The 19145-nt window shown below is 39.3% G+C and overlaps 1 protein-coding gene across 1 annotated transcript; it reads right to left on the minus strand.

The window, feature by feature from the left end:
- Nucleotides 1-94: 94 nt before the first annotated feature.
- Nucleotides 95-5298, minus strand: batf (basic leucine zipper transcription factor, ATF-like). Its single transcript, XM_062437525.1, has 3 exons — nucleotides 5089-5298; nucleotides 3947-4051; nucleotides 95-1170 (listed from the first exon to the last, which is right to left on the minus strand). Exons 1-3 carry the CDS (start codon nucleotides 5149-5151, stop codon nucleotides 970-972), a joined length of 369 nt encoding a protein of 122 aa, XP_062293509.1. The 5' UTR covers nucleotides 5152-5298; the 3' UTR covers nucleotides 95-969.
- Between the last annotated feature and the right edge of the window lie 13847 nt (nucleotides 5299-19145).

Here is a 19145-nt window from a genome sequence, read left to right on the forward strand (position 1 = left end):
AAAACATTACATACAGCAAGAAAATTGATTATGTCATCTGATAATGAAAGAAGAGGTGAATGAAAAATTGTATTCAAGGATAAATATGAAAATATATAAATACAGTCATATAGGGCAGACTTTTAATTATTACTGAATCATACAGCTGTAAACTGCTGTAACTTCATCTTTCACTTCATCCCTCATACTGGTAAACAGTGCCATCTACAGACTCCTTCATCAGTGGTATAAAACCTCTTGGTTTGTCCCTTGTCACCTGTTGTCAGCACTTATACAGACTTTACACACTCAACAATGCATGAATGAATGAATAACAGCCCCCTGGAGGTCGGAATAATCACCTATAAGGGATCACATTTAATAAATATCCTTGTGGGATATTTCCATACATCAGTATTATCACCAGTACACAAGTCGAGACCCGTTGAATGCCCATTCTTCAATTTCAAACATATTTCTTGTTCATCAAACTTTGGTACACCAAGACCTTTTCTGGACTTTGACTTTACATTCTCCTTGTCAACAATCAGTTCTGTCAAAAAAAATCTCCTGAGCATTATCAATCTACATTTTTACACTGAAACAATAAACAATACAACAAACTCACAAAATGACAGGATGACACTAAAAATTCACAATATACAAAAATATCATCTGAGTCTCCTCCACATACAGTAAGTTTCTCCCCAATGTAAACATAGACTGGTTGGAAATTCTACTCATCGGGCCATTTAAGTTCACATACAGATCACTGATATCAATCAGAAAAAAACAAATAGATGAGCATCAGAAGCAAAATAAATAGTTTAAAATACTGCATGTTACAGTTTGGGTTCCATACTGTCGTTGTGTGGCAGACATATTGGCCTTTCCTGTTACTCCTCGATCAGTTTCCAATGACTTACAGACACATCCAGTCATTCACTCTCCTTTGAGGTCAGTCATCTGTTCGTAGCACGTCTTCGGCCGTCAGTAGTGTGGTACAGGAATGTGCTGGTGGTGGTAGCTGCTGTGATGAGGAGGATACAGGTGGTCGGGGGTCTGAGGGGCCAGGCCCGTGCACAGAGGTTCATGGCTATTGAGCACGGACGTCAGATACTTGGCCTCCTCCCTCAGCGACTTCACCTCTTTCCTTAGGGCAGCATTCTCCTTCTCCAGGTTCTCACTCTCCTGGGAACAAACACAAACATGATGTATAAGCAGAGCTGTTGATTATAATCATTATCTCCTTAGTTTGCTGTGTGGTTAGGTCAGATTGGCATCAGATGAGATAGAAGTGATTCGATGTCTTTAACTGTTATTAATCTGCAGCATTATATCCTGTCTGCACACAGCATGCTGTAGTGCTTTAACCACAAATCAAAGTATAAATTACCCCCAAGTTTCCAGATTATATCAGTTATTTTAGTTTATTTGAATACATTTTAAATTAATTCCTGACACCCATTAGATTCATTTGAGTGCATGTTTGCATCAACTTGTAGAGACTTGAATCTTTACTAGAAAGAGGCTATCAGTGATTACATGACATCTACTTTACATTTACGACTGCATCCCAATGCAACAATAACTATAGACATAATGTTCATTATGATAGATTGTTTACCTCAAGCCAATCTTTCAGATTTGTATACTGCACAGACTCTGATGAAAACCAGTTACGCCAGGACAAAAAATAAGGCTAAGTGGTATTTTTTGGAAAATAGTTGGCAGTAATGTGGATGTAAAAATATAGTTTACAAGTGAAACAAATACTTGTACGGACTGACCTCTAAAGAGCGTCTTTTATTGTTCATTCAAACCTACGTTATCATCAGCTGGGAATCCTGGGAAATTAGTTGGAAAAGGCTATTGCATGACTACATAACAATAACACAACTTATACACTTAGCTATACTTACATATATAATTAGTCATGTGTCATGTGTTTTATTTTTGGTTACTAGTGTCTTCTGGGACTTGCCAGGCCAATGTTGTAAGACAGAAACTGTTCTTAATGTCTTGCCTGGTAAATTGAGGTTAAATTATAAAAAATATATATATACCAGTATCTGATTTTAAGTGTCATTGATGAACCATCTCCACTTTGATGTCTATTCAACTTTTAATGTCATGAAAGAAAACCAAAGACTGTCTGAGAGGAAGTTAAAAAAAAACAACATTAACAATTCAGATAGCTATGGCATGCTTTATGGTGCAATAACAAATTATATAATGTTTGAATGAACATTTAAATAGTCAAAGATTTGTAAAAACAGGATTGTCAAACAAAAACTTTATCATCTGCCTGCAACTCATTAAGTTCAACATCAAATTAGAAGTTGTCATTCTGACGTCTTTCAATGATGTAAGTACATTTTCCAAAACAAGGTCTCTAAAGTCACTTACTGATCAACTTTGAGATCAAATAAGTAGAGAAAATAGCACAAAAGTGGTTGATGATTTTTTTTTCTTAGGTGTGGGAATAGCAGGGGGAGAAATCTTCCATTCGGGTAATGAAAAGGTCATCACACCGTGGTCAAAAGATTATAATACTGAGCTGTAGGTCCTTACTGTCACAGAACCTTTGGGCAAACCCCTGTGCTTGCGTCACTTAGCCAAATACAGCCCACTGCTATCAGCACTTTACAAGAAGTGACAGCCTTTTTCTCCCCTCCTGCCCACGACATACAATTTGAAGCTCATTTACACAGAAGAAGAAAAATACTACTGAAGAAACAGGAAATAAGCCCAGTGTCACAGCGAGGGAAAATTTGTCTTCCTGTTTATCTAGCTAGACGGTGAAACACAACCACAAACTGTGTTCTGCGGTACCTTGTAGTTCTTTGTGACTGTGAAAGCTTTTTAAAGAGATTGATAACATACATGATGCTTCACGGGAAATGGTTGGATCTACTACCACTGACAGTGTGGGTTTTTCTGAAGGTCAAAAATCTCTTCAGTTCATCTGATAAAGTTCACAGAAAAAACTGCTCTGAAAAACTCTTAGGGGCAGAGTACACCGCAAATCATCTTTTTCTGAACACGGAAGTCACACACAGAGTGTGGTTGTTTGGTCAGTATGTTGAAATGTGCATTTGTGTAGTAGTAGTAGTAGTAGTGCAGGTTAGACAGAATTTACATAACTGCTGGGGAAGTAATTGTGCTCTTCATAAAAATACATGCATTCCTTTTTGAAGATTTAACTTTTACACTGGCAAAGTATTAGAAGTAAAACCTGATCTCCTACACTGACACCAGGTATCATCCAGACTTTGAAATGGGCGGCAAGAAAGAACATTTCTCTCATTATATTCAGCACTGTGAGCTCTGATGCTGGATGGAGGGAGTGATGCCCACACATGGTAATTTATTCCTTAAGCTTCTGCAAACAGACAGAGCAGCGTTCCAAGTGTGCAGCCCAACAGAAGCCATGACACATCGCCACATGGTCATGTAGCATTTTGTAAATATAGTACAAACTGATTCCCAGTGGCTTAAAAGTGCCGCATGGGCACTTAGAAACCATTCCTGACAGTTAAGAGTAGAGTTTCAGTCAGTTAGCAGCATCTCCAGGCAGCACAAACATTACTTTTGTCAATATCCATGTTATTATATTGAGATGGCAACTTTGACCAATCCTATTTTAAATCTAAAATGTATCAATTTCACTCCATTGCACACCATTGTACAGTGTGTACATATAGTACATAAAGTACTATAGATAATCTGATTTGTAACCACTATTGGTGTACAATGAGCCAAATTACAAAAAATACACAAAACAATCAATTTGTAACAGCATATATGTTTCCCCTAATAAAAATCATGCATTTCCCCACCTTGTTATGTATTTAATGTCATATAATCTCTTCTGTGTTTTGTCTTGAGAAGCAATTATAATCTGGAGTATTTGTGTGTTAAATCATGTTGATTTGGTGTATGTTGCAGAGGAAAGTCTCCTCACCAAGTGAAGGTTGTCAGCTTTCTGAGTTTGTCTCAACCTGCTCTTCTGAGCAGCAATCCGGTTCTTCTCCCTCCGCATCACCTTCTTCACATCATCTGAGGAGCTCTACCGAAAGACATACATTTTGACAGTTTATGTGTGTGCAGTTACATAAACATCAAGTGGCAAGCTGATATTCTCTTGAACATGAGAAAGTGAATTCACTAGAAGATGAAGAAGATGAAACTGCAAGGCTGTTGTAGTTTTTGTAACTGGCTCTTCTTTGTGGGTTTATGTGTGACATGGAAGCGTTATCTGGTTTAATGACAGTTTGACAGAAGATGGGCTTCACACTACACCTAATGTGAGGGGCTGGGTCAGGGAGTGGCTGAGTCATCAGTTAGCTGCAACACACACCCTGTTTCGTCTCCTGAAGACTCAATTTTCTTGGTATCGTAATAACTAATCCATTTCAAAATCGCTGAGTCAGTTGCACATCAAAGAGATAACAAATTAATGATCTGACATATTTTTAACTGTCTGTTAATGCATACTGATTAAACCAAAAAATCAAATGATACGACTGGAAATGGTACACCCACATAAAGAAGCCTCACTTTATGTAGATGGCTTTTAACGTATAAAAATGAGCCTTTGAGTGTTTGCTCTTGAGTAAGAAAAGGAGTAACAATGTGGTAGAGACTGGCACATGGGCAGAGTCTCACATGCACAGAAAAAAACCTTCACATGCTGTATTTTATCTGTTCCTGACAACTATCACCTCAGTCACAGTTGACGACTTGCAAAAAAAACCCAACAAGATCCCCACAAATTGACCAAGTGATGAATTTTGTAATTTGCATAAGCCTGCACTTGAGGCGAGTCATGCCTCCGGTCCATGTGTGCATGTGAAACACTCTTAGATTCTGTGAACAGAGCCAGCAAAGCTTGTGCCTCTTTGATAAACCTCATTACTGCCCACTGACTATGCATGAGACACTGCATCCAATCAAGGAATAGATGTAGTGTTTACCTCACAGGATTCTTATTTCAATTGTAATTTATAACGCTTTACTCTACATCCACAAATCCTCGGTGAAAACAGGACGTAAGCACATAAATTCAGCTCATTACTTAGAAAAAAAATGAAAGTGAGCACTTACCGGCCTGCTTCCAGGTGATGGCGACTTGTAACTTGTGTCATTGCTGTCAGAGCCCTGAGCCATAGCCAACTGCGGCGACTGAAACCGTGTGTCTTGGTCCACTTCTGCTTTATGTTTTTGAGTGTATGTGTGTGTACGTGTGTGTGTGTGAGAGAGAGAGGAAGAAAGAGAGAGAGAGAGAGAGCCTGTGTACCAGAACGAGTGCTCAGAACTTGGTTTGCCACTTAGTGAGTAATGAGTCTCTTTCTTCCCTCTTTTCTTTCCCTTTCTGTCACCTCCTCCTTCTCTTTCACTCTGTCGTTCATGCTCTCTCTCACTCTCTCTCTCTTTCTCTCTCTTTCTCTGTCTCTCTCTCTCGTTCTCTCTCCCCCCACTCTCTCTCTCTCTGTCTCTCTCTCTCTTTCTCTCGTTCTCCCCCCCCCCCCCCCCCCGCTCTCTCTCTCTCTCTCTCTCTCTCTCTCTCTCTCTCTCTCTCTCTCTCTCTCTCTCTCTCTCTCTCTCTCTCTACTGACACACATACACTGTTGCTGTCTGCCTAATTAGCCGTATCTGATGTGGCTTCTGGTAAGAATATGTGTAAGTTGCATTAGACTGGAAGTCACATGTCTGATGGAAACTTAAAGCACACAAGGTAATCTTGTACACTCCAGAAAAATAACACACTGATAAACAGTTTAAGGGTGTAAGTCACAATTTAAATAAATAAGGGTGGATATTGCCAGTCAGACAGAACATTTTAAATACTGGTTGAAAAGTGTTCTGTAGGGAAATTTATAGGGAAAGTTTAGTTGCAGCAAAATCACAATTAAAGAAAAGAAAAAACCCACTTTCTTCAAAAAATACATATTTCAACTTTATATGGGATTATATGTTTGGGTAAGTGTGTTAAATCATGGGTATTGCCTCGTCCTCTTTTTTTAATCAGCCACATGAAGTATCATGTTTCGATTAAATCCTCAAGAGGGTGCATCCCAAAAGTCCACATGGATGATTGAGCTGAACATTTGCACATGTCTCATGGTAATTTCCAGAACTGTGCCACGGTTTCTAGCTTTGCGACACACCAGCTGCAGTACAGTTAGGCAATGTCAGGGGTTTGAGCATTGGGAAATGCTCAAGGGGCTCCCCAAAACCCCAATTAGAATTCCCTCATTGTCTTTAACAGTATATGACTCTATTTAAAGATTGTTTAAAGTGTGGGGAATCGTCTAGAAAATGTACAGTTTGAGGAGGTTAGATGGTAACTGAATGTAGAGAGTGGTCAGGGGGAAAAACGTGCAGGAAATAAATAATATTTTTGTATTTTCACTTTAAGAATTTGATGAGAGGTCCACATAAGAAATCTTTTGTGTGTGTCTGACACATAACATTCAGTACATACAGTCAGCGTGTGACTCTAAAGCTGCGGCGCCATTTACTCGTATCATTTTCTTGTTTGCCCCCATCACGAGGTAGCATTTGGTGTTGCAAGAACAAGATTTTCTTGTGATTTAAAAGAAGAAAAAAAAGGAGTCAGGACCAAAACAGCTTTGCTTGGCAGAACAGCCCTCCCACACAAAAACATGTTCTACCATCGCAGGAATTTTGAAAAGCTTGGGCAAGGGCAGACATTTCTAATACTTGGCATTTAATGCTGTCCAAAAGGAGTTGAGACTGTAGAGAAGAAAGCTGATTAGTCAAATTCGGCTTTAACCAGGACACAGACACAATACTATACAAACATCAACAAAACAAGTCAAGGGATTTTACTTAGTGTGGCCCAATTTTTGGACTGAGTTTACCTTAAATGACCTTAAGGTAGAAGAATATGACACGTCAAAGCTGCCCCAAAACTACTTTCTCTAAAAATGTGACTAATATTGAGTGGACTGTGGTCATTTTAAAAATGTGTGAAGGATTCTGAAAATGTTTTAAATGTTATTTAAATTTAACGGGTGCATTTAAGATCTAATCCATCTGTGGATTATTAAAATAAAGAGTGCAAAAAGCTGATTAGTACAAAATGTTGTTTTGTGAGTGCAGATGCTAAAAAAAGATTTCACATAAGAGGCTTCATAGCAGCTGATTAACATTTCAAACTTAACGCACTTGCTCACTTAGAGTAAAAAATTGAAATAACATCTATATTTACAGTTTTTGAAATGAATTCTAGCCACTGCTGCTGACAGTAATCACTCCTCTTCTTCAGTCTCACTTACAAAAACCCCTAAAGGTCATTTATTCAGACAGCAAACTCAGATAGCCTCATTTGTGGTCTCTTTTCCCTGGAAATGACTGTGGGAGGTTTCTAATGAGCATGAAATTATTGAGAGAGAGTGAAGAATTGTGTGGTCGCTATTGACCGTAAAAACATCAACACTGCTACACATATTGTGAGTTTAATTATATTATTATATTCAGTTATACACAAAGAGCAAGCATGAGTCAGTGCGTAAAGTCCAGCCTGTGAAAAGTTTTTGTCGCAAACCTCACAAACAGTATCATGCAGTTTATATTCTGTCAGCCATTGCAAGCTATGGCCAGGAGATGTAAAACCATCACATCAACATTTTTTGGTTACTTTATATACTGCCATTTTCAGACATTTTAACAGCTGAAATTACGGTCTTAATTTTGCGACTGGCATAGTTTGTGGTTAACTGCAAAGGTCACCTGTTTGTCATAGGATAGGTAAAGCCTCCTCTTAATCTGGGAAACAGCATGGTGGAAAATTACCACCCTTATATGGTTTCATGTTAGCTTCAGAAATATAATTCAGGTTACTCTTTGCTCTGTGATGTAAGGCACAATGAGGATAGTCCTCAAATTGACCTGCATTTCTGTCACAAAACCAGTAAGATAACCAGAAGCCACAGGACACATGGAAACTCCATCAGTCTGTTCTTCAGTTATCAAGTCTCTATTCCAGTGAAGAAGATGCAGATAAGTTAATTATGAGGGCAGCCGCAAAGGTTTTACATCTGAAGAAGTAAACACATGGGGTGAATTATAAACTGTTAAAACTAATAACTGATAGAAACTGTCAGGGTTAATTATTTGGATGAGATTATTCAAATAAAATGTATAATAAGTTGTTTAATTTAGTGCCACCTGCATGGCAGTAGCAGTTGTTATAGGCTAGTTAATGCAGTTTTCTTATAAACAAATGCAAGGTTTGATCATTTGTGTCCTGCAGCAGACCTGGATAACAGTGAACTGATGGTGGATGAGAGTGACTGAACTTTAAGATGACACTAAAATCATGTGTCAGTGGCTTCAGACAGCAGATATCAGCCGGATGTGGCTTGAAACATCCCATTAACAGCTTAACACCAAATTATACAAGTAAATTAATTTTAGTATAACAGAGAAATAACCTGGATGATCAGTTAAAGGTAATCTAATAATCAGCAATAATTCGTGGAGGCAGACAACATTTGAGAGTTGTGTTTCCTTTGATTGAACAGTTGCTCGGTTTCACATTTCACTAGAAGGAAACTTTTATCACAAACACTGATAAAGGTGAATGGAAAGTGTTTTTTTGTTTTTTTTTTAATCATGAACTGATCAGTTTAGTGTTTGTAGTTTGAGTTTGGCTCCACCTGGAGAGCAGCAGCAGTATTGTGTTGGATGTAGTGTCTGTGTCCTCCAGGTGGAGGTGGTGTAGGACGAGCAGAGCAGCTGCTGTGTGAAGGCGTTTGACGGAAATAAGAAGGTGTTGCAGCAGTGATGAAGCTGATGTGTGTCATAAACATGTGATGTTTGAGTGTGTGTGTGTTGTGACAGCAGTTTATTGTTGGGTGTACAGAGTGTAAAAAGACTGGGTACCGCTGTATTACTCAGGCTGCACTACAGCGTCTATTCACAGGCGCGATCCCACTACTGAGCGGCACGGGGGCTTTGACCTGCTCCGTTTCCGACCTGGGCCGGTGCACCCCTCCTTAGACGACCTGGTAGTCCCGGGCTCCCCCGGGAGCACCATATCGATACCGAACTTAGTGCGGACACCCGATCGGCATAGTCCGCTGCAGCTCAGAGCTCCTGAGCTCAAACGATCCACCAGCCTCAGCCTCCCGGTAGCTTGGATTACAGGCGCGCGCCACCGCACCCGGCAAGCAGCACCCACACTCACAGCGGTTTTGACTGCTGCTCATGTGACGTCACCGTGACGCAAGGCTGCAGCTGTGGTGATGAAGAAGAGGAATGATTTACAAAGGTGATAAAAACATGAGTGAGCCTGTTTGTAGTGATCAGACTCTGTAGAAACAATAACTGATTATATATACAGTCAGTCTCACTGTGCTGCTGCTACAAGCTGCTGTGGATGAAGAGTAACCAGAGTACACATCATCATCATCAGCCAAAGCCACACAATCAAAACAAGTCACAACATCTTCATGTTAATCACATTTTCAAAATTCTTCACACAAAAAAAGACAAAAAAAGCGAAACCAAAGTAAAACTGACAACACACAACATGACTGTCTGATTTCTGCTCTGAGTCGACTCAAAAACTACATTAACTGACCGAGAAAACTATGAATAAAACACACTGCAAGGGTTTTGATGTGTTCACAAAACTGTCACAAAATAACGGTTCAATTTGAAGAAAAAAACACTTGTCAGTAAATCAAACAAAGCTTCGTTATGAGAGTCCAAAACCACAGAGAGTCTGTCTGTTACAACAAGTTGACTGTCAGATAAAAGGCTGAACACATCAGAAAATCTGTCACCTGTCAGCAACTATTAGAGAACTGGACACATACATGCATTACGTAGAGCTCATCTAAATAAATGGTTAATTAGTACTCAGATGTGTCAGCACTAAACCTTACTGTCCTCAGTGTGTCTGTCTGTGCTGACCTTCCCTTGCTGTCGCTGTCACCAGTCTGCCCTCAAGTCTCATTGTGGTTTCACCTTTACTGTATCAGTCTGATTGATGTATTTTATATTCTGTGCACACTGTTTATGTATTTGCTGCTGCTTTGCATGTTTCAGTTAATGTCTAACAATGTTGCAAAACTTAGCCTTATGTTTTAACATTAATATCCCTCATTTTATTGTTTTGAATGAGCACGTGTGTTTTAAATAGTACCAGTGTAGCATAATGGTGTCCTGAATAATTTTTTTTATTATTATTATGCATGCTTATAAATAATATTAATAACTGTATTGTTTTTAGGGTGACTTTGTAACATCTGCAAAGGGACTACAGTTGAGAATAGTCTCTTGGCTAACTCTGGTGCATTTATAGCAATGTTTATTAATGAGCACCATCCCTGTTAAATGAACCAACAATAAATAAATAAAATAAACATGTTTGCTGGATTTTGACACTGCTGTGAACATCATACTGTATAGATTCAGTATATGTCTTTATTCATTTTAATCATATAAACTACAGATAACTGAATAAATAAATAAAAGTCTGTATATGATGAAAATGAAGAGAGGTTGGAGAACTTTCTCAGAAATGCTCAGCTCTGTTTTAACACTTGAATCTGCTAACTGATGGTGAAGGAGAGTACATGAACTTTAAGTCCTGACGTGGCTCGAAACATTAAATTAACAGCTTAACGCCAAATTATACAAGTAAGTTAATTTTAGTATAACAGAGAAAATAACCTGGATGATCAATTACAGGTAATCTAATAATGAGCAATAATATGGGGGAAGACAACACTTGAGAGTTGTGTTTACTTTGGTTGAACAGTTGCTCGGTTTCACATTTCACTAGAAGGAAACTGTAATCACAAACACTGATGAAGGTGAATGGAAAGTGTATAATAAGTTGTTTAATTTAGTGCCACATGCAGGGCAGTAGCAGTTAAACTGATAGGGAAGCTGTTTAGTGTTTGTAGTTTGAGTTTAGCTCCACCTGTAGGGCAGCAGCAGTATTTACTGTGTTGGATGTAGTGTCTGTGTCCTCCAGGTGGAGGTGGTGTAGGACGAGCAGAGCAGCTGCTGTGTGAAGGCGTTTGACGGAAATAAGAAGGTGTTGCAGCAGTGATGAAGCTGATGTGTGTCATAAACATGTGATGTTTGAGTGTGTGTGTTGTGACAGCAGTTTATTGTTGGGTGTACAGAGTGTAAAAAGACTGGGTACCGCTGTATTACTCAGGCTGCACTACAGCGTCTATTCACAGGCGCGATCCCACTACTGAGCGGCACGGGGGCTTTGACCTGCTCCGTTTCCGACCTGGGCCGGTGCACCCCTCCTTAGACGACCTGGTAGTCCCGGGCTCCCCCAGGAGCACCATATCGATACCGAACTTAGTGCGGACACCCGATCGGCATAGTCCGCTGCAGCTCAGAGCTCCTGAGCTCAAACGATCCGCCAGCCTCAGCCTCCCGGTAGCTTGGATTACAGGCGCGCGCCACCGCACCCGGCAAGCAGCACCCACACTCACAGGGCTTTTGACTGCTGCTCATGTGACGTCACTGAAGGTTGCTGCTGGAAATGTTTCAAAAACTATATTATACTTCATAGCATACTGAATATAAATTAGTTAACGATCTCACCTGGAGGAAAAATAATAATAACATTTGATTATGATGTGAAATAAATGAGTCTTTATAGGACATTATTAAGGGATATTTACCTCTAAGTGTATAAGTAAACTCATTATTTTGGACATCTGATCTGATCTTTTATTTCTCATTATTTTTTTGTATAGATGACACTTGTAACAGATGTGTGGTTTGGGAGGGTGGGAGGTGTATTTGGATTGTTTAATCTATTATAATTATCAACATATGTTTTTATGTATTTATATTTCTGAGATGGTGCATCTTACGGGGTTTATCCTTTTTTTAATGTAATTTTGCTGTTTTTGTAAACTGTGCCATGAACATTTAGGCCAGTTTGAATCTATTCTCCATCTCACATGTTCTGGCAGGATGTCACCACATTTAATGCTCAACTTATTCACTCTTAATATCCTTTTTCTCATGTTTGGTTTCACAAACCACCCCATTGACTTTATAGCCTATATATATATCAGATGTTAAAAACGCAATAGGTCGACCTCATAATGAAATGTTTAAGATTGTAACTCAGTCTTTAGTTGATGTGTTAATAACAAGAGCATGTATTTAAGAGGAGTATTAATAGGGAGACAAGATAAGTGTCACACTGGTGGAATGTCATGCTGCACCTTCAGTGTTCAGTGTATTTGACAAGAAGACAGAAGCAATCAATTTAAGGGCTTATTTGGGGTTTCTTTGCTTAATTTGAAGGTTTGATTCAGCTCTTTGAGTAAAAACCAAAATCCACTGTGAGTTTTCGTATGTCTGCCGGGTGCTAATCCAGTGTTGTGTTGAGTAGTTGGACGTGAAGGCTCGGGATGAGGGTCAGAGGAGAGCATGTGAAGGGTTTTGGCACCCCGCTACGGTCTAACAGAGAGAGTGCATTGTTCTCTGACCTAAATTTCTTGACCTGGAACTGCAGGAAAATTGTCACAGTGAATGGGACCCAGCAACATGTATTCACCCTCTGCTACACCACACACACTCACTGTTCAGACCATGACATCATGCAACTGTCATATGACAATTAACTTGCCTGAAAAGTTTGTAGTAGGAAAGATCAAGAGCAACAATGTCACATCTGCAGTTTTCAGAGGGTTTGAAGCTATGAGCCCATGCCTGCCTGTTCTGACCTGTTGTTAATTCAGGCCCAATGTTCCCCATTGATTGAGTATAAACTTTATTTTTCTATTTATTTTACTGTACATTTATGTTGAAGGGCAGGTTTCCCTGACTCTTCTTTGTAAAACCAGAAGGGAGGGAACTGACCGAAAGAGCGAAACCATTCAAGTCCTTGGTTGTTAAATGCTCTTCACTTGATGCAACACTCGAGCACCTAGCCGGAAAGTGAACAAGGCATGAGTTTGTATGCTATAGCTACATTTAAGCTAATATAGTTTAGTCTAGCATTTTCTCTTTGATGCTGCTAATACTTAGGCTAGAAATAGCTATTCATCAGCAATATTTCTGCTACTAGATTAGCCTAGTCCAGAAGGCTGGTAACACTTGCAGCCTTTCCAAAAGTAAGCTCATGAAAATCATTGTGAATGTACCAGAGTGAATGTACCCTGATTTTTTTGAGACAAAGGTGGCAAAGGCTGGAGACGTGCACATTTAGTGTCCTGCAATTAAGTGGAGAGGGGGGGGGGGGATTTGACAGAAAAAAAGTGTGCATAGGGATTTCATTTTTATACAAGGAAAACACAAAATGATGAAAAATCTGAATGGATTAATTTGTATTTTGTGTGTCGTTTGTGGCATGGGCTAACTGTTTTTTTTATGGCTGATTGCTTGTTTTGTATTTATCAAGTACATGTATGGTATAGCTTCCTGGTGTGCTCTTCAGTGGATATAACTTGTCTCACCATATTTTAGAATATGAAGCAAACAGACTGCAGGACACTTATGGACATGTTTATTTATTGTCCAATGTTGTTTCAGTTTATTATGAATTTTTATGGCTGTAGCCTAGTTTGTCTGTGTAGTATTAGTGCAGTATTATGACAGTTTTGTTTTTTTTTGTTTTTTTTCCAACTCAGCTCTTACCATGTGTTGATAAATACAACACTGTGAATTGGCCGTACATTCTTCATGGACCATCAGTTTAAGAGTTGGCCATTCATCTACCTGGGGACGCTGCAGACCACGTGTCTGTTTCCTCCATTCCCTGGTCTTCCACTTTCTGCCTGTCTCTTGCTCTCTTTTTATCCTTTGTGTTTCTGCTTTTGAATCCACACCTTATTCTCCAGAGCCACGCTCAGCAGTGGCAGAAAGACGCCTTGATGACACTGTCTTTGGCCCGGCAGCTGCAGCTCAAACACATCCAGCGGCATTATCATATTTACGGGCGTGTCTTGGCGAGAATCCACTCATCATTTTTCTATGCTCCCGATCTCACCCCGGTGTGTAGAGGAGGAGGGAGCAGATAAATCTAATTCTCTTTTTTTCATCACACTGACTTCATTCTTCACAAGCCTTTTGATGAGACAGGGGAGCAAACCTGGGTGGAGTCTAGAGATTTACGGCCGACAGAAGCACGCAGGCCATTATAGCCCAGCGCCCTGCTAATGAACAGTCACTGCAATCACACAGGGGGGAGTACAGTATGTATAGAGCCCATCGATCCAGTGTCATCCGGAGGGAAACGTGAGCTATACTCTGACCCTGTCATATCAAAGGACAACAAGATTCATCTTTATTTACCAATCAAAACTCGTGTGTTATATGGTTTTAACTTCCATGTGTACTCAATCAGAGCAGAAATCTAATTCAACAGATCAGATTTTGGGAGATGTCTGCAAAACAGCCGCAAAATGGTCACAGCATGGTGTGAATGAATGCGTCATGCTTTCACCCCCCACCCCCACACCAAACACACACACCCACACACACACTATCATTATTCCTTTTTGCCCCCCTCGGGATTTGGCGTGCAGCCGGCAGCCCCAGCTGTTGCCTGGTGGTGCAGAGCTCCCAAACTGTGGCGGGCTGTCATCAGAGTGGTAGCGTCTCATGGGAAAGCAGAGATGAGTGCTGTAATTAGCGGGGAACGAGGCCAGCGGCAAGCCAAGTGTTCCTCAGGGGCCCTGCAAGGCCTCAGGGGACACTGAGACGCGTGGCTAACCTGTGGGGCTCTACCTGTGGCTCCGAGCACACATTTAAAGTGTCCACATATATCAGGCCTGATTTGTTGGACTTAACACTTATTAAATGTTTACAGACATCATACTGAGTTGAATATGATTTGCTATTGACTCTTGAATAGAACAGTAATATTAATCAACTGGAGCATATTATCCATAAAAGCTACAATGTCAAGACAGTCTCGAATTCTATTTTTTTCTATAAACTAAACAAGATTCAACAGAAAATGCAAACCTTAATTCCTCATATTAACTGTGAAATAATTTTGCAAAGATATCCATGTGATTTAGTTATTTAAAATAAATTCTAACATCAGAAGAATAATAAATATTTAATACGGCTTTTACAGCTTAAAGGAGAAGACATGCATAATATTTTAATTCAATTAAATAATGTAAGCATGAAATAATTTTAAAAAAAAACAGTTAAGATTAATTTGTTATTTTATGATGATTTAATTATTTAGTGCTGAAATAATTAATTTGTTGATTAATCAAACAGACAGAATATAAATCAGATTTTGATCATTTAATTCATCTGTCAGAAACAGACAAACAGTTGCAGGTTAAGGCTTCTCAAATGTGAGGATTTGCTGATTTTCTTTTTTTTATGTCATTTTATATATACTATTTGGGGATTTTTAACAAAACAAGGACTTTGAAGACATCACTTTAGGCTCTGTGAAATTGATGAGCATTTTTCCTCAATTTTCTGACATTTTTAAAAAATTGTACATTGAAATATACATCTATATACAACCCACCACCAAAAACAAGAATGTGGGATAAGGTTTGAAGATGTGAATTCAGTACTGAACCATGCATATAACCAATTTTCAACAAAAAAAAGGAACACAATTGAAAGGAAACTTAATTAATGAAAGTAATACATACCCCTAAAATTTAGAGACCATGACACCCTATATAAAGTATAGTTATACCCTTTTTTTTATTAAAATGTAATCTACGGTTCAAGTCTGATCTCTGAGGATTTATTTTGTCTTTATTTTATTATATAATCGCTGCAAATGCAATTTTCTGACCATCAGATAGAGCTACCAAATGCCTTGTTACTATCACACTGTAGTGATAGTACAATAATAAATAACTCTGAGTGTGTGTGTGTTTGTGTGTGTGTGTCACGCGCACCCCTTGTCTGTCTATGTCTGCGTGCGCTGGTGTGTGCAGGTGTATGACGGCTTCTTATGCTCCATCTGCGTCTGCTGCTGATGAGTAAAGCCATGAAATAGATCCAGCTGGAGATGTGCAGAGGAGACCAGGGCCTCCTGGGAAATCATCCACACCTCCACCAGCACCGTGTCCACTTCTTTAGCACCCCCAGAGAGCTATCAATAAGTGGGTAATTGAATTTTAAGCACAAACACAGCCGTCAAATGAGCGTCAATGTGTGTGTGAGATGGGGGGTGTTTAGCTCTGTGAACATGGCGATGCTGTCATCCTGCCCACGGGGGATTTGGACAGGATGGATGAATGTTTAATCCATTAAATAACAATTACACCCTGTAATGGTCCAGAGTGGCTGCTCATGTGCCTCAAAATGAGTTTGCTTCCTCATGACAAAAGCATCCTCACATCACAGCATCCTATCTGAACATGATCACCAGCACAGACATGCAGACAAAATTTTGCAGATTTTGCAGTTGAAACACTTTAAAGCTGATTCCAGTGTTTTAGACTCTCTAAAGGATTCAGTATTTATCAACCAGAATTTATTTCTAGTAGTGTTCAGAGGGCTTTAAAACCTTGAAAGCACTTAGACCTCTAAGGTGTTAAAGCATTAATGTTTTATGTTAAGCTTATATCATTTCTTAATACTTTCCTACAAAGTTTCCTGGAAAAAAACACAGTAATCTGGTTGTAATTAGAAGGAAAACACAAAGTTTTGAAACATGTTGTTCTAATTTTTTCTCAGAGCTCAATTATTTGGAATAAACATTTAAAATAGTTGAAATTCTGAAAGAAATTGAAGTTGCGGTCAAAATGAAATCAGTCAATAAGGTTAAAATGGGGGTTTCCCTTCCAGTGTAAGCACTGAGTGAAGCTGAACTATCAATTGAAGGGAAAGTGCTGCAAGGAGTTGAAGATACAGTTAAAGTTCAAGCAGTGGGAGGAAATGAAACAGGAAGTGTCACCAGTGTATTAAGTTTTAGAAAAACAAAATTATGAGTGTGCCTCCCTGATAACTTGCACACTATAAAATGTGCCTGAATATGAATAAACATAATTAACTAGAATCCAAATTAGTTAAACCAGATTTCTTTCCAATTTCTTTTTGGTGTCTGTGATATTTTTTTTTTCTATTTTACAAATACCAATAGATTTATCACTGCACTGTTCAGGACAAACAATGTTATTGAAGGTGTTGTGGCACTCAAGCCACAACAAGCTTGGTTATAAACAGATAAACAGATTCATTCATAATACATAATCATCATCCCGCTTGTGTGTGTGTGTGTGTGTGTGTGTGTGTGTGTGTGTGTGTGTGTGTGTGTGTGTGCGTGTGCGTGTGCGTGTGTGTGTGTGTGTGTGTGTGTGTGTGTGTGTGTGTGTAGTAGCCTGATGTCAACTCTCACCACTTTCACACAAACAACGTACTGTATTTTCTCTTTTGGTACAAGCATTTAGAATTGGAGGCCATACAGTATGTTTGGAGTGAGATTTCAATTTGTTGCCATGAGTGCTTCCTCTGTAAATATGAAGCAACATCCTGAAAACGTGAGTAAAATGTACAGGAGTTCAATTCAATGACCTCTAAACTCATTTGTAAACAGACAATGTGCTGAAGGCAGCGTGACTTAAATCAAAGGTGACGCCAATATTTTATTCAGTCAATTCAAATTTCCACTTTTAAGAGCAACTTGTCAGAGTAAAAAACAGGCTCTTGTCTTGAGAGTCAGAAGTGAGCAGATGTTTGCAGAGATTGCATTTCTGCTCAGACTGTAAATGAAGTATGTGATGTGAATGACTAAATAATCTTTTGGAGGCACATGCAGCGAGTGGGAGGAACACAGAGGAAAGCATGCAAGCTATTCATCTTAGAGAAATCATAAAAATTAGGAAAACTGAATAAAAATTCTGTTCAATGTCAAAAGCAAGCCTTTCATGAGCATTAAATAGGGTATCTGTAAGGTGTAACATTGTCTAAGGTCGCATTTAAATGAAAAGTATGACCCTTGTATGATTACTGATATCACTTGGAGTACAATCATTCTTGAAAATGACACTTAAAATGAAATTGCCTGAAAATAAAGTAGAAAGCTTCACATGCTCCCTGGTCTTAACCTAATTTTTCTGACTGAATGCAGTGACATTCATTTTTAAATAATCCGGCATGGCAGCTGCTGTCGCTGACATGTTATGTTGAACTTGGTGAAATAAAGTCTTCTCAGTAAAGGACAAGCTGGTGGTAAATCCACTGGATAGCCATTTGAATCAGAGTGAAACCAAGAGATATTTTAGGGATTAGAAGATTAGAAACATTGAAAGGCCTAAATGGAGAGATAAGTGCTCATGTCAGAGTGTGTTTGCGTTTGTGGGTCTGTGTGAATGTAAAAGGGACTCAAAGTAGAAAATGAAGTAAGTGGGCTGATGTGTTGATTGTACTTGTTTTGCACATGCAAGCTACGATGCAATAATAAATGATTTAGTAAAATAATGTTACCTACAATGAACTGATATATCATAATCACTACACTGCATGATTGTAGCACACACACACACACACACACACACACACACACACACACACACACACACACACACACACACACACACACACACAGCTGACTGAACACAGTGTGTCAGTGTGATCGTTAAGTTGCACTCCTGATCCAAAACGAGTTTGCTAGCTGTGGTTTTCTCATGCTGCTCACACAATGGCCTGTATATGGGAGCTGCCTGGTGGCATTGCCTAATTAGGCGAAGAGTTGATTCATTTGCACTAATTGACAGCTAATTAAAGGAGTGAGGGCACATCGCATTGACGTTCTTCTCAGCCGTAAGGCCGTGACTAGGGGAAGTTGGAGAGAGAGAGAAGTATGAAATGTTACATCTTTTGACTACCACCTGCCATTAGAAGTGGCCTCAAACATACGCATCGTGTCTGGAGATGGCTTGGATTGGTGTGTGTGTGTGTGTGTGTGCGTGCGTGCATGCGTGTGTATGTGAGTGTGTGTGTGTGTGTGTGTGTGTGTGTGTGCGTGTGTGTGTGTGGGTGTGTGATTAAACAGGCTCATCGCACAGTGTTGAAATGCAGCCTGTAGAGCCCATCTGCTTGCGGTTCAAGGTTTTCTTCAGCTGCAAGGAAAAAGAAAGTGAATCTGACAAGTAAATTCAGATTTTAATAAGAAAAGGAAAGAAGTTAATGTCTGTTTTTATCTTTCACTA

This window comes from Scomber scombrus, chromosome 17, assembly GCF_963691925.1.
Source record: "Scomber scombrus chromosome 17, fScoSco1.1, whole genome shotgun sequence".
Classification (NCBI taxonomy): Eukaryota; Metazoa; Chordata; class Actinopteri; order Scombriformes; family Scombridae; genus Scomber; species Scomber scombrus.